This window comes from Salmo salar, chromosome 02, assembly GCF_965601325.2.
Source record: "Salmo salar chromosome 02, fSalSal1, whole genome shotgun sequence".
NCBI lineage: Eukaryota > Metazoa > Chordata > Actinopteri > Salmoniformes > Salmonidae > Salmo > Salmo salar.
In genome coordinates, this window is record NC_138292.1 from 88,856,290 (window position 1) to 88,871,736 (window position 15,447).

Below are 15,447 nucleotides of genomic sequence, written 5' to 3' on the forward strand. Positions count from 1 at the left end.
AATTGAGAATCGATTCACATTCAGATGGAATATTTGACTATTTTAGCTGCCAGAGCCAGTCTACCTCTGAAAATAACATACAGTCCTTGGACCTTGAGGAGTAACGGGGGCAGCAATCAGCAGTAGAAACAATAACAAAGCATACTCCCTGCCCGTTTCGGTAAAAAGCTGAGGGATGGGGCTGGAGAAATGCAACCATCCATGATATCAACATTCTAGTTTTAACCATGGTTTGAGGATATACAGTGTTTGTTTATATTTACTGACAAACATTGATGGGATACGACAGTTGAATTAAGCTCATGAAGCATTTATAAGTGAATTCTTCAAGAAACAGATGGGTACATATCATTAATGTATAAGTCCCAAAATGGATGTAACAACTGCTGATTGCCCCTTTAAGAGAACATATTGGGCTAATCTAATAGGAGATATTGAGGACTACAGTATTTCAAGCAATGTCATTGGATGCATTTGATCAATTGTTAACGTTTTGTTGATGGTCCACTCTTGATGTTCAACACGTTACAGTGTAGCTTCAGCCATTCCTACAGAACAACATTTAAGTGTAGAACCCCTTTACTGCATATTGGTTCAACGACTGCAGAGATGGTACTTACTGGTGTTAAACAGATCTCCAACCTCCTCTTCTTCCTCCAATGTGACAGTCATCTCCCCCTCCTCCTCTTTCACTCCAAAAACTGCACCCCCCTCTTCTTTTACAGTAACATCCTCTTCCTCTTTCACTCTGAACGCGTCTTCCTCTTCTTTCACTGAAACGTCTTTCTCTTCTTCTTTCACGGTAACAGCCTCACCCTCTACTTGTTTTTGTATTGTAACATCTTTCTCTTCCTCCTCCTCTTTCACAAGAGTTTCTTTCTCCGTCCAGCAGACCTCCTCTTCTTTATCAGGAGGAGAGTAGCTTAGTGAACTCATGGTCGGGGATGTTAGCTAGCTAGCATTAGCGACTAGCCTAGTTCTAAGCTAACTTAGCAAACCAGCTAGCTGACAAACAACGTCAATATATAATTAAATGGGCCAACAAGTACATACAACAGAAGTGTGTTTAATACACAGCGACTAATATACACCAAACCAGTGTAAAGCGCGTGAATGTTGTAGCTATGTTTGCTAGAAAGCTACCGAGGTGTCTGACTAGCTGTTTGTTGTTGAAGGAGCGTCCCGTCCACTAGATTATACGTCACACTGGCAGCAAGGCCTGAACCTAAAAGACGCCTTCTGCTGACTGGAGTGGGCAATGCAGTTGAGGAACCAAAAGTGTATTTTTCATTTATTTCATATAAGTTTAATATTATATTAAGTCGTTCAAAGAGAAGCATGTGTTGATTGATTCGTGTTCAATGAGTGAGAATTTAAAACAAACTTTACACCCACTACACATTTGCATTGAACCATACTTCTGATATGAATCATTTTGACCCTACAGGCATATCTTTTATCATAGCCAAAATGTGGTTTATTCAATTCTTTCATTTTTTCATGACTTTGTCAATCAACTTGTTCTTAATAAATCGAAATCATGGTTTAGTGTTTCTGTATCAATATGGACCTTTAACAAATTCAAATCCCTTGGAGTCATTTTGACCCCAGCCAAAAGCACCTTTCAAATATAGGATGTTTACATTTACATTTTTTACATTTTAGTCATTTAGCAGACGCTCTTATCCAGAGCGACTTACAGTAGTGAACGCATACATTTCATAATTTTTTTTTCTCCGTACTGGTTTATTTCAAATCAAAATCAAATCACATTTTATTGGTGACATACACATGTTTAGCAGATGTTACTGCGGGTGTAGTGAAATACTTGTGGTTCTAGCTCCGTCAGTGCAGTAATATCGTACAATTAATATCTAACAATTTCACAACATATATCCAATACACACAAATCTAAGTATTTAAATCTAGGTTTCTCTGTAGACATGGTCCGTCCCACCAAAGGGTGGAGGGGCTCCTGTATCAGTGGTTTTGACCAGTTGTACACCTGCAGACACACAGTATAGTGGCTCCCATGTACTCTCCTAAGATTGGACTTTTCTATGCCACGCATCACGTGACTGTGTACAAAACTGCCAATGGTAGAAAACTCTGCCAGTGGTATACCGTGCATTCGTTAAGTATTCAGACCCCTTCACTCTTTCCACATTTTATTACGTTACAGCCTTATTCTAAAATTGAATAACTATCAAGGCAGCAGCTACTCTTCCTGGGGTTTATTATGGATCCCCATTAGTTCCAGCCAAGGAAGCAGCTACTCTTCCTGGGGTTTATTATGGATCCCCATTAGTTCCTGCCAAGGCAACAGCTACTCTTCCTGGGGTTTATTATGGATCCCCATTTGTTCCTGTCAGGGCAGCAGCTACTCTTCCTGGGGTTTATTATGGATGCCCATCAGTTCCTGCCAAGGCAGCAGCTACTCTACCTGTTTTTTTTTTATGGATCCCCATTTGTTCCTGCCAAGGCAGCAGCTACTCTTCCTGGGGTTTATTATGGATCCCCACTAGTTCCTGTCAAGGCAGCAGCTACTCTTCCTGAGGTTTATTATGTATCCCCATTAGTTACTGCCAAGACAGCAGCTACTTCTCCTGGGGTTTATTATGGATCCCCATTAGTTCCTGCTGAGTAAGGTCAGGGAGCGTGCCAGCCTGCCTGAACTGCCCCTTTCAAGCAAAAAGTATAAATGATGGGTTATGAACTAATAGGTATAAATGTTGGGTGACAAATTAACAGGTATAAATTATGGGTTATGAATTAACAATTTTTTATTTTACCTTTATTTAACTAGGCAAGTCAGTTAAGAATACATTTTTATTTTCAATGACGGCCTTGGAACAATGGGTTAACTGCCTTGTTCAGGGGCAGAATGACAGATTTTTACCTTGTCAGCTCGGGGATTTGATCTTGCAACCATTCAGTTACAAGTCCAACGCTCTAACCATCAGCCTACCTGCCGCCCCACAGCCCCAGCGAGCTCAGGCATTTCAATACATTCAGGATTTCTTACAGTCCATGTGCAATGTATATGGTTACCTCTCTCTCCCTCTCCATCTCTTCATTAACAAGTAGCCATGTTGTTGTCATTCCGCTAGTGACCTGTTTTCAGCATTTTAAGTCTCCAGTCAATAACAGGTGCACTGGAATTATCCCTCTACACCCTTTACACATGTACTGCACTGAAATTATCCCTCTACACCCTTTACACATGTACTGCACTGAAATTATCCCTCTACACCCTTTACACATGTGCTGCACTGGAATTATCCCTCAACACTCTTTACACATGTACTGTACTGAAATTATCCCTCTACACATGTGCTGCACTGGAATTATCCCTCAACACCCTTTACACATGTACTGCACTGAAATTATCCCTCTACACATGTACTGCACTGGAATTATCCCTCTACACATGTAATGCACTGGAATTATCCCTCTAAACCATTTACACATGTACTGTTCTGGAATTATCCCTCTACATACTTTACACATGTACTGCACTGGAATTATCCCTCTACACATGTACTGCACTGGAATTATCCCTCTACACATGTACTGTACTGGAATTATCACATTGGCCGGCAGAAACATACTGTTTTCTTTTGTTGGGCCATCAAAGCTGTCTCAGTGAGAGACTAGTTGATTATGGACTAACAGTCTAACAGTCTAAAGGACAGAACTCATGTTATTCTGGTTAAACAGTGAGAGACTAGTTGATTAAGGAGTGGGGATTTGTTTTACAATTAGGAAATAATATGTGATGTTTTCTTCATACCTCAGCCAGCATTGTGAATGGTTAGGAAATAATATGTCATGTTTTACTCGGTACGAGTACTCAGCCAGCATTGTGAATGGTTAGGAAATAATATGTCATGTTTTACTCGTACCTCAGCCAGCATTGTGAATGGTTAGGAAATAATATGTCATGTTTTACTCGTACCTCAGCCAGCATTGTGAATGGTTAGGAAATAATATGTCATGTTTTACTCGTACCTCAGCCAGCATTGTGAATGGTTAGGAAATAATATGTCATGTTTTACTCGTACCTCAGCCAGCATTGTGAATGGTGTCTGAGGCGGTGACATACTAGACCATGGCAGTAAATCTAATACTTAGGTATTTTTAGTCATGCATGAAAGGTCTGGGGTGGTTCTGTGGTTCTAAGTTACTGACCTTGGAATACATTTCTGCCCATGCTGGCAGGGTCTGAATCAAACCCAATGTCCACCTGGTACACTGGCAGGGTCTGAATCAAACCCAATGTCCACCTGGTACACTGGCAGTGTCAGAATCAAACCCAATATTAATGAATTGTCAATGAAGCATTATTTGTTACCACGCTCAAAACAACTGTTAACTTGGAACTATGAAAACTTGACTTCAGTGAGTTCCAGACAACTGGGAAAAAATTAGCTCCAACTGGGAAAATACGTTTTGAACGGTCATCCAACTGGGAATTGTAAATCCGGAACTCGGGCCTCTTTCTAGAGCTACAACCTGAAGATCACTGACATCATCAGGATTCAACCTTGTTTTTCCCCCGAGTTCCCAGTTGTCTTGAAATCACCATAAATCCAGAGAATGACAGACTTTGATGACACAATTTGCCCACGAAGGACACCTTCCTGTTCAAGTGAGCACAGAACAACACAGTGAGTCCAAAAATATATTGTATGCTGCTGCATAAATGATGTAATATGCCAGAGATATGTATACTGTAGCTAAGAAAGTAATACTAAGTGTATGTTGTGTAGTAAGATGTTAGTAGCCCATGTGCCTCACCCTAATAATTTGGTCTATTTTCCCCTCTTAATTTTGCTTACTGTTCTGACTTGGTGGTGCACATGTAGCCTATAACCTGTTTTAGAGAAATGTAATTGTTGAATATTGTAAGAGCTTTCATTGTCTGCATATATGCCCCCTTTATTTATCCTACGGTTCTGACTTGGTGTACAGGGAGGACACTGTAAAAACAGCCCATGTTCTGAATTCTGTCACTGTACATTTCAAAAGTGCTAAACAAATAGTTATATTGACTACGTCCGTCCTAGCTCGCTCATTAATGTCTTCATCGAAATTACGGATTGCCTCTTATCTGCTTGTCGTCCCCTTATGCCATAGTTTGTACATCTCAATTGTCATTAGAAACCACATTTGTTTAAGCAAGTCAGCCATATTAGCTATGTTTTTTTAAAGTCAGTAAATGAAGCTGAATGAACTGCCAGACAAGGATCCACTGATAGACAGGTGTTGCAGTGGTAAGATGTTGGGACTGCGTTGGGACAGCTTTATGTAGGCGTTAACAGTCTGTGGGCACCGTTTGTCACCGTTATAGTGCAATTAATGTATTGTTTAGTGCTGTGTTTGCCCACCAAGATTTACATGTTAAAATCGGCACTGCTCCTCAGCCTTCCTCTCCTCTGAAGACCCAGTGAGGGTGGAGCTCAGTCAGAGAGCTGTTGAGGGACTGGTTAGGAAGAACACTTCTACAGCCAGAGAGGTGAGGTCACACATGGTTTAGATGTTAAATATTTATGTCCCCTTAGCGGTTCATCACGTCAGCAAAAGGGAATATGTTCCATCATCTATGTTTATTTACATTAGTGCAAATTGTCCACTGATATTAATGTGATTTCTCAACCCTTTTGGCTGTATGAAAGGTAATTTCCCCTCAGACACACACATTTGTTCTTTAATATTATGAAGGTCATGTGTAAAATATACTTTACCCCACTCATTCACCCCATGTCATTACATTGCTTATGCATATTCAGTGGCCTGACTGCATCCAGACTATGTCATAGTCCCATCCTGGAAGATCTGAACCTAATGCAGTTTGGGAGTAATTGGATGACAAATGTCACATTTAGGTGCCAGGTGTAACTGAGGCCATAGATGCTCCATATCCATTACTTTGAGTGTTTTATTTAATATGACTAAATGTGTTTCTGTGTTGCAGGGGCAGTCAAGAAATGGAACAGCAAGCCCACAGAACATGACATAATCAGAGCTGTGGGAGACCACCTCAAGCCCCTGGTAGAGCCGGGGGTGGTGTTTACCACTCCACCACGCCTTCAGCAGGCTGGAAAAGTGGGATTGATCTGTTTGATCCATTTGTTTGTTTCAGTTTTTAATAGTTGAATCCTTTGATGTATTGTTGATTTCAACATGCACTATTTTTGATATACTTCATTTATACAGTTTTTCATACCAAGATATATATTTTTTGTTAAAAAAAATAACATGTATTTAACTAGGCAAGAACAAATTCTTATTTACAATGATGGTCTACAGGGGAACAGTGAATTAACTGCCTTGTTCAGGGGCAGAATGACAGATTTTTACCTTGTCAGCTCGGGGATTCGATCCAGCAAATTTTCAGTTACTGGCCCTACGCTCTAACCACTAGGCTCCCTGCTGCCCAAAATATGTGTTGCTTTTGCAAGAGTCTGTTGATTGGTCAGTCATTGGGTTCATTTGTTTCGCAATATGTTGAAATCAAGCTTTATTTATATAGCAAATTTCAGACATGGCTTCACAGAAAAAAGAAGATGAAAAACTCACATTTACTACACAACAAACATAAGGATAAAAAACAAGATTAAATGGAAGACTAATGAGCATTTTAAGCATTCTAAGGAAATGCCATTTGATTAAAATAACAATATGATGCAATATCCAACCCAAAATATAACTCCATTGTTTGTTGTTATGTTCCCCAACAAGAAAACCAGAAATGTCACTTAGAAGAGGGAACTAACAAAGAGTCATTGACAACAACCACAACTAAACAGGTGGGGTTTTAGGAGGGGTTCTGAAAGACACTATGGGGGTGTCCACTGAAAGTTGACTAGTAACAACAACTGGGACCTAAAAGACACCCACCATGAGACCCACTAAATCTGCCCAAGAAGCAAACAAAAGAAAAACCCACACCAAACTTAAAGACAGGAAGCAAACCAAAAAGGTGGAGCAACTAAAGGTGTTGACGCTCCACATCTATCAAGACAACTGGAGCACTGGGCCAGACACTCTTAAATAGAACCTGGACCAGCTCAGGTGAAACACCTTCCCACTAACGAGATGGACAAGCCAGCACAGGTGTAACACATACTGACTAACGAGGTGACACCAATCAGTGCGTCCTACGTGCTAACGAGCTAGACATGCTAACGGAGCTAGACGTGCTAACGAGCTATACGGGCTAACGAGCTAAAGTCCAACCTCAAAGCATAAATGGAAAAACCAAAGCCTGTAAAAACCTTAAGACAACAAATATATCCTATATTTTTGTTAGATATGTTTGCGCACCACCAAAATAACTTCTATTTCACATAATAATCAACTGCTATGCTTCACCTTTTACAGTATAAACATGGTGTCTACTGGCTGTTAACAATTAAAAACGAAAACATTTTTCCCCCACTAGTTTCTAGAACTCTTGCCTTCCTAAAACTCACTAGCTTCTAGAACTCTCATCTTCCTAAAACTCACTAGCTTCTAGAACTCTAGTCCCCTTGGAACGAGCCCAAACAAAACTCATCTCCAATAAGGAAAAACGTGCAGTCAAAATAAATTGATCCATGACAACTCACTGGCTAAATGGAAATATTTTCGACTGCTCACCCTTGAGACAATCAGCAACCAAGTTGTCCTTACCACAGACATGTCTGATTTCAAGAGGAAACTCCTGCAATATCCGTAGTAACTTTCCACCTCACTACAGAGCTTCTCTCTCGTTTCAGGGTTCACTAGATAGGCATGTTGTTGGATCGGGGCCCAGTCCCCAATGTCATGCTCTAGTACATTTGTACTAGTACATTTGGGTTCTCTGGTGCTGCTTCAAAGTCTGTAATGTTGAAAAACTTTTCCCACAATCTGAACAGTGGTGAAGCTTCTCTCCTGTGTGTACTTGCTGGTGTCTGGTCAGATGGCTAGATGTAGTCAAACTCTTCCCACATTTACCACTGCTATATGGTTTCTCTCCTGTGTGTACTTTCTGGTGTATAGTCAGATAGCTAGATGTAGTAAAACTCTTTCCACATTGATCACAGCTATAAGGTTTCTCTCCTGTGTGTGTTCTGTGGTGTAGACTTAGAATGCTAGATGTTGAAAAACTCTTCCCACATTGAATACAGCTATAAGGTTTCTCTCCTGTGTGTACCCGCTGGTGTACTATCAGGCTGTTTAGCTGAGTAAAACACTTCCCACATTGATCACAGCTGTAAGGTTTCTCTCCTGTGTGTATTTTCTGGTGCATCTTCAAAGCATGTGACCTTGAAAATCTTTTTCCACAATCTGAACAGTGGTGAAATTTCTCTCCTGTGTGTGTCAGCTGGTGTGTAGTCAGATTGCTAGATTGAACAAAACTCTTCTCACATTGATCACAGCTATAAGGTTTCTCTCCTGTGTGTGTTCTCTGGTGTACTGTCAGATTGTTAGATTGAACAAAACTCTTCCCACATTGATCACAGCTATAAGGTTTCTCTCCTGTGTGTACTCGCTGGTGTATTTTAAGTTCTGATGAAGATTTGAAACTTTTCCCACAGTCAGAGCAGCAATGAGATTTCTTCCCTGTGGGTCTCTGCTGATGTTTCTTGAGGAGCTCTGATCTGGAGAGACTCTTCTCTGCCTCATCAGCATCATGATGTTGTTGAGGCGCCCCAGAGGATCCACAATAGTCCCGTCTCTCTCCTGTGTGAATGACAAAGTCATACAGATGGTTAAAGACCCACAACTGCAGAAATCCAATATTTATTTGAGGTAAAAGGTGATGCCCAGAGCATAGTCATGAAGTTGTACAACAATTGACGTCTGTTAAATTATATGACAGTTGTCTTAACAGTCAAATGAGCAACAATAGTCATATTTTCATATTAGTAGTAACATCGATGATTGTAGGCTAGAAATAAGTTATTGAAGTTGTTGAAACACTAGGCAGTGTGCCAGACGACTTTTGGTCTCCAATATGGGCCCATTCTGTGTTTGCTAAAATTACGGCAGGAGGGCGATGCAAACGCAATTTGGTTGTAGAAACTCCTCCCTGTTAATGCGGAAACCACTAGTTTTGGACGAAGGTTTTAGTTATTCCACAATGTGTTCTGAATATTACAGCGCACTATCAGCGCAAGATCAGGAGTGCTACTCAAGGAAACTCACATTAAGCTCTGTGTCTATTCACTAATTCACCACCGTGGGGGAAAACTCAGGGGAGTTCTCATAGGCTGCCATTAAAAAAAGCCTCCATTTCCACGTTGCTTATGAGTACATTTCACATTACTTTGGATTATAGTTGTAAGGCTCGTTTGAATCGCTTGTGTTTTTGCCGCAAATCAACTGCTTTATACCTCAACAAGTAAAATGCTCTTTGGCTAGCTTGTCCATCAGCCTGAAAATTAGCCAATAACTTCACCTAACAATAACATAGACCTACTGTAGGACCCATAACTTCACCTAACAACAACATAGACCTAGGACTATAAATCATTTAATATTTCAGGTGAAACATGGAAAATAAAATGTATTTTAGGTGACATTTCATAACCTGATCACCAGATAATTTTGTGAATAATCCCACTAGGCTACTCTGTAATGTGTTGTCATTCTAAATGTCCTGAATAAAGGAAAATAGCTCTGTGTGTTGTACAATAGACTATCCATCAAGGAACAGTTCTCTACACATTATGAGCTAAGTATCTCTGTGTCCAAACAGACTAACGAGACCCTACTGTAAATCAAGCAGACAATAACACATTATAAACATGAATTTGTTTAGGGAGGTTGGATCCAACGTGGAGCATGGCATAACTGTCTTTAATTACTTCTGCGTTATGAAAGGAACTAGACACGGACACGAATGATCCATTGGTAGTTTGTTGTAACCAAGTATTGGTGCTAACCGTGTGTTATTGGATGCTAGCATGCTAGTTAGCTACGGCATCATAGGATACGGTGCACTGGGTGGGTTTCACGGAAGAATACTGAACCAAGTTATCTAGCTAAATAAACCAAGTTTGAGCCTATTCCTGGAAACATTGAATAACTAGTTAGTGAGGGAGGCCCTGCTCTCTCGCTTCCCCAGTTGTTTAGCTAATTTTCAATCCAATCTCCTTTGCATTAGCGTAGCCTCTTCTGTAGCCTGTCAACTATGTGTCTGTCTATCCCTGTTCTCTCCTCTCTGCACAGGCCATACAAACGCTTCAAAAGCGTGGCTGCTGCCACTCTAACCTGGTGGTTCCTGCGCGCACAACCCACGTGGAGTTCCAGGTCTCCGGCTGCCTCTGGAACTGCCGGTCTGTGGCCAACAAGGCAGAGTTCATCTCAGCCTATGTTACCCTCCAGTCCCTCGACTTCTTGGTGCTGACGGAAACATGGATTACCACAGAAAACACTGCTACTCCTACTGTTCTATCCTCGTCTGACCACGTGTTCTCGCATACCCCGAGAGCATCTGGTCAGCGGGGTGGTGGCACTGGAATCCTCATCTATCCCTCAGAGAAGAAGAAGACATGGTAGGAACCAAAGTGTTGGTCACTGTTTCCAGATGACTCTAATTAGATGTTACATTACATGTTTTCTCACTTCATGTAGCCAGCTAGCTAGACAACATATTCATATTTCTCTTATTCCTCTCTGATAAGATACAACTGCACAAACTAGAGGTCGGCCGATTATGATTTTTCAAGGCCGGTACCGATACCGATTATTGGAGGCCCAAAAAGCCGGTGCAGATTAATCGGACGATTTTTTTACATTTATTTGTAATAATGACAATTACAACAATACTGAATGAACACTGATTTTAACTTAATATAATACATAAATACTATGAATTTAGCCTCAAATAAATAATGAAACATGTTCAATTTGGTTTAAATAATGCAAAAACAAAGTGTTGGAGAAGAAAGTAAAAGTCCAATATGTGCCATGTAAAAAAGCTAACGTTTAAGTTCCTTGCTCAGAACATGAGAACATATGAAAGCTGGTGGTTCCTTTTAAAATGAGTCTTCAATATTCCCAGGTAAGAAGTTTTAGGTTGTAGTTATTTAGGAATTATAGGACTATTTCTCCCTATACCATTTGTATTTCATATACCTTTGACTATTGGATGTTCTTATAGGCACTTTAGTGTTGCCAGTGTAACAGTATAGCTTCCGTCCCTCTCCTCGCTCCTACCTGGGCTCAAACCAGGAACACATCGACAACACCCACCCTCGAAGCAGCGTTACCCATGCAGAGCAAGGGAAACAACTACTCCAAGTCTCAGAGCGAGTCACGTTTAAAACGCAATTAGCGTGCACCCGGCTAACTAGCTAGCCATTTCACATCGGTTACACCAGCCTAATCTTGGAAGTTGACAGGCTTGAAGTCATAAACAGCGCAATCCATTGCGAAGGGCTGCTGGCAAAACGTACAAAAGTGCTGTTTTGAATGAATGCTTACGAGCCTGCTGCTGCCTACCACGCTCAGTCAGACTGCTCTATCAAATCATAGACTTAATTATAATATAATAAACACACGGAAATATGAGCCTTAGGTCATTAATATGGTCGAATCCGGAAACTATCATCTCGAAAACAAAACGTTTTTCCTGTCAGTGAAATACGGAACCGTTCCGTATTTTATCTAACGGGTCTAAATATTCCTGTTACATTGCACAACCTTCAATGCTATGTCATAATTACGTAAAATTCTGGCAAATTAGTTCGCAACGAGCCAGGTGGCCCAAACTGTTGCATATACCCTGACTCTGCGTGCAATGAACGGAAGAAAAGTGACAATTTCACCTGGTTAATATTGCCTGCTAACCTGGATTTATTTTAGCTAAATATGCAGGTTTAAAAAGATATACTTCTGTGTATTGATTTTAAGAAAGGCATTGATGTTTATGGTTAGGTACAGTCGTGCAACGATTGTGTTTTTTTCGCAAATGCGCTTTTGTTAAATCATCCCCCGTTTGGCGAAGTTGGTTGTCTTTGTTAGGAAGAAATAGTCTTCACACAGTTCGCAACGAGCCAGGTGGCCCAAACTGCTGCATATACCATGACTCTGTTGCAAGAGAAGTGACACAATTTCCCTAGTTAAAAGAAATTCATGTTAGCAGACAATATTAACTAAATATGCAGGTTTAAAAATATATACTTGTGTAATGATTTTAAGAAAGACTTTTTCGCGAATGCGCACCGCATCGATTATATGCAACGCAGGACAGGCTAGATAAACCATGTGTAGTTAACTAGTAGGTGGTTAGAGCATTGGACTAGTTAACCCTAAGGTTGCAAGATTGAATCCCCAAGCTGACAAGGTAAAAATCTGTCGTTCTGCCCCTGAACAAGGCAGTTAACCCACCGTTCCTAGGCCGTCATTGAAAATAAGAATGTGTTCTTAACTGACTTGCCTAGTTTATAAAATAATTTAAACAAATAATAATAATAATAATAATAAAAAATGTAAAAAAATATTTAAAAATCGGCAAATCGGTGCCCAAAAATACCGATTTCCGATTGTTATGAAAACTTGAAATCGGCCCTAATTAATTGACCATTCCGACTAATCGGTCGACCTCTAGCACAAACATGCTTATCTAAGCCTACACCAGCACTGGTACCAGGCAGTATTAGCTAATTACGTTTGACTCTAAATACATTTAGCAAGCTAGTTTGTTAACTAGCAATTAGCGGCTAACATTATTTTAGCAACACCTTGTAAGAAAATACAAAATAGCAGACAGTAAGATAGACAAACTAATAGTGTATAGAACGCTTGTGGAGAGCAGCATGTCACCAACATTGTTACATCCGCCTTCAATGTAATGGCATGAAAATAATTGCCAGAATATTATGTAATGACTTATCAACAGCTGTAACAATTTGACCCCCAGAGGAAATCTTCACTGGCAGTTATAGAAACACCCATTTACTATATAACCCTTGATTCTTGAAGAATTTCACTTATAAATGCCTCAAATGTTTCAACTGTATTAACCCACCAGAAACCAAAACATAAGCTCATATAAGGCCACTGTTTGTAAACAAATACTATATGGCTGAGGAGTAGGGTCGATCCAAGCGTTCTGACCTTACAAGAACAGTAGAGCACCCAAGCTAACTGGCTAACGTTGGATAGCTTGCTAGACACAAATGACAGAAAACCTCACTCTTACCATTTTACTTGCCCTAGCAGAGCTTGTTAGGCAGTTTTCATGTTATCCAGAGTGACTGTAACTGTGCTGCTGGCAACAATTTAACTTGAGCTTTTTTTGCCTACATTTACTGACACCTGGACATATTCAACGGGTGTTGAGCGCTAGTAATTTATGATTCTGCGCTCTGGTACTCAGACGAGAGTGCTCTGAAATCAGAGTAGATAGCCAGAGTGAATTTATGAAAGCACCCGAATTAACAATGTCCATTGAGAACGCACATGACCCCTTGGCTAAGGATGACGTGAATTATCAAGTCAATAAACGCGGGGTAGTTAGTTAGATAGAATATAGTTAATATACTGTCAAGTTTGATGTATAAGTAGCCAACTAATGTTTGGTAGCTAGCTGACATACTGCTACATACGGCTATAAAGATATGCTATGCGGTTTGTAAGGATAGTGTAGCTAACAATGTGTAACGTAACTTATTTGAGAAGTCATTACTTTATTACATTGCTCAACATTTTCTTAACATTTGTCATAATAAGTTGAAGCAATGAATTTGTATCGGCTCTCGGACTTCAGCTGCATATTTTCCGCCATTTTCTTCAAATCTGAAAATAGTTGAAGCCACGCCCATTTCCTGAAGAATTGCATTTTGGGCCCTAAAAACACAGAAATAGTGTCCTCTGCATGTATACTTCGTATTTTGGCGAATGTAGTACAACATCCGGGGACCTTTGGCATGCTAACTATATCCATACTATGACAAATAAGCATAATATATTGTATGGTTAGTATGACTATTCGAACACAGCTCAGGTCTCTGGGCTGCCATTTTGTTTGTGTTTTAAAACTAGGTTGCGCCTTTAAAAAAGCCACGCAATCAATCAACCAATCTGCAGTTCAAACAATAACAAAGCTGTAATTCCACCACTGTTTTGGTAATAAGATGATGGGGTTGGAGAAATGTAACTACTTTCAAATTCATAGACAGACCTATGGATGCAAGGACTGACCATCCATGATATTAACATTATAGTTTAACCATGTTGAGGCGATACAGTGTTGATTTACATTGTTTCTAAACATTAGAGTAAAAAAAGCTTATTTGGGGATCTGATGGGGTACAACAGTTGAACTAAGCTCATGAGGCATGTGTTATATTCTTCAAGAATCAATGGCTATAAATAAATAATTTAAGTCCCAATATGGACGTAGCAATTGCAGATTTCCGCTTTAACACCAAACATTAGTTCAACAACTGCAGAGTTTGTGCCTCTGTATTTAAGAAAGTACTTACTAGTGTTAATCAGGGAACGGTTTCTCAAAACCATCTTATGGCTAAGTTCATCGTTAGAACCATTGGATGCCTTAAGATGCGTTTGGGAAACCGAGCCCAGATATCCAGTTTCCTCCTCTTCTTCCTCCTTTTTCGATGTAACAGTCATCTCCCCCTCCTCCTCTTTCACTCCATAAACTGCATCCTCCTCTTTCACTGAAACGTCTTTCTCTTCTTCTTTCACGGTAACAGCCTCACTATCTACTTGTTTTTGTAGTGTGATATCTTTCTCTTCCTCCTCCTCTTTCACAACAGTTTCCTTCTCTGCCCAGCAGACCTCCTCTTCTTTATCAGGAGGAGAGTAGCTTAGTGAACTCATGGTCGGAGATGTTAGCTAGCTAGCTAGCATTAGCGACTAGCCTAGTTCTAAGCTAACTTAGCAAACCAGCTAGCTGACAAACATCGTAAATATATAATTAAATGGGCCAACAAGAAAATACAACAGAAGTGTGTTTAATACACAGCGACTAATATACACCAAAAACTGTGTAAAGAGCGTGTTTGCTAGAAAGCTACCGAGGTGTCTGACTAGCTGTTGTTGTTGAAGGAGCGTCCCGTCCACTAGATTATACGTCACACTGGCAGCATCGCCTGAACCTAAAAGACGCACATCCCCATCTGCTGACTGGAGTTGACAACGCAGTTGAGGAACCAAAAGTGTATTTTTCATTTACTTCATATAAGTTTAATATTATATTAAGTCGTTCAAAGAGAAGCATGTGTTGACTGATTCGTGTTTAATGAGTGAGAATTTAAAACAAACTTTACACCCACTACATATTTGCATTGAACCATACTTCTGACATGGATCATTTTGACCCCAGAGACATATCTTTTATCAAGGCCAAAATGTGGTTTATTCAATTCTATAAAATTTTTCATGACTTTGTCAATCAACTTGTTCTTAATAAATCTAAATCATGGTTTAGTGTTTCTGTATCAA

At 40.1% G+C, this 15,447-nt stretch overlaps 1 protein-coding gene across 1 annotated transcript; it reads right to left on the reverse strand.

The window, feature by feature from the left end:
* Positions 1-6,506: 6,506 nt before the first annotated feature.
* On the reverse strand, positions 6,507-15,053 carry LOC106606985 (uncharacterized). The gene is made up of 2 exons (XM_082968976.1): positions 14,466-15,053; positions 6,507-8,712 (listed from the first exon to the last, which is right to left on the reverse strand). Exons 1-2 carry the CDS (start codon positions 14,821-14,823, stop codon positions 7,832-7,834), a joined length of 1,239 nt encoding a protein of 412 aa, XP_082825102.1. The 5' UTR covers positions 14,824-15,053; the 3' UTR covers positions 6,507-7,831.
* Between the last annotated feature and the right edge of the window lie 394 nt (positions 15,054-15,447).

Excerpts from the sequence above, each read along its gene's own strand:
- LOC106606985 (XM_082968976.1), bottom strand. The coding sequence starts at position 14,823 with ATGAGTTCACTAAGCTACTCTCCTCCTGATAAAGAAGAGGAGGTCTGC. Across the intron at positions 8,713-14,465 it reads CCGTTCCCTGATTAACACTA|GAGAGAGACGGGACTATTGT; the intron begins GTAAGTACTTTC and ends TCATTCACACAG.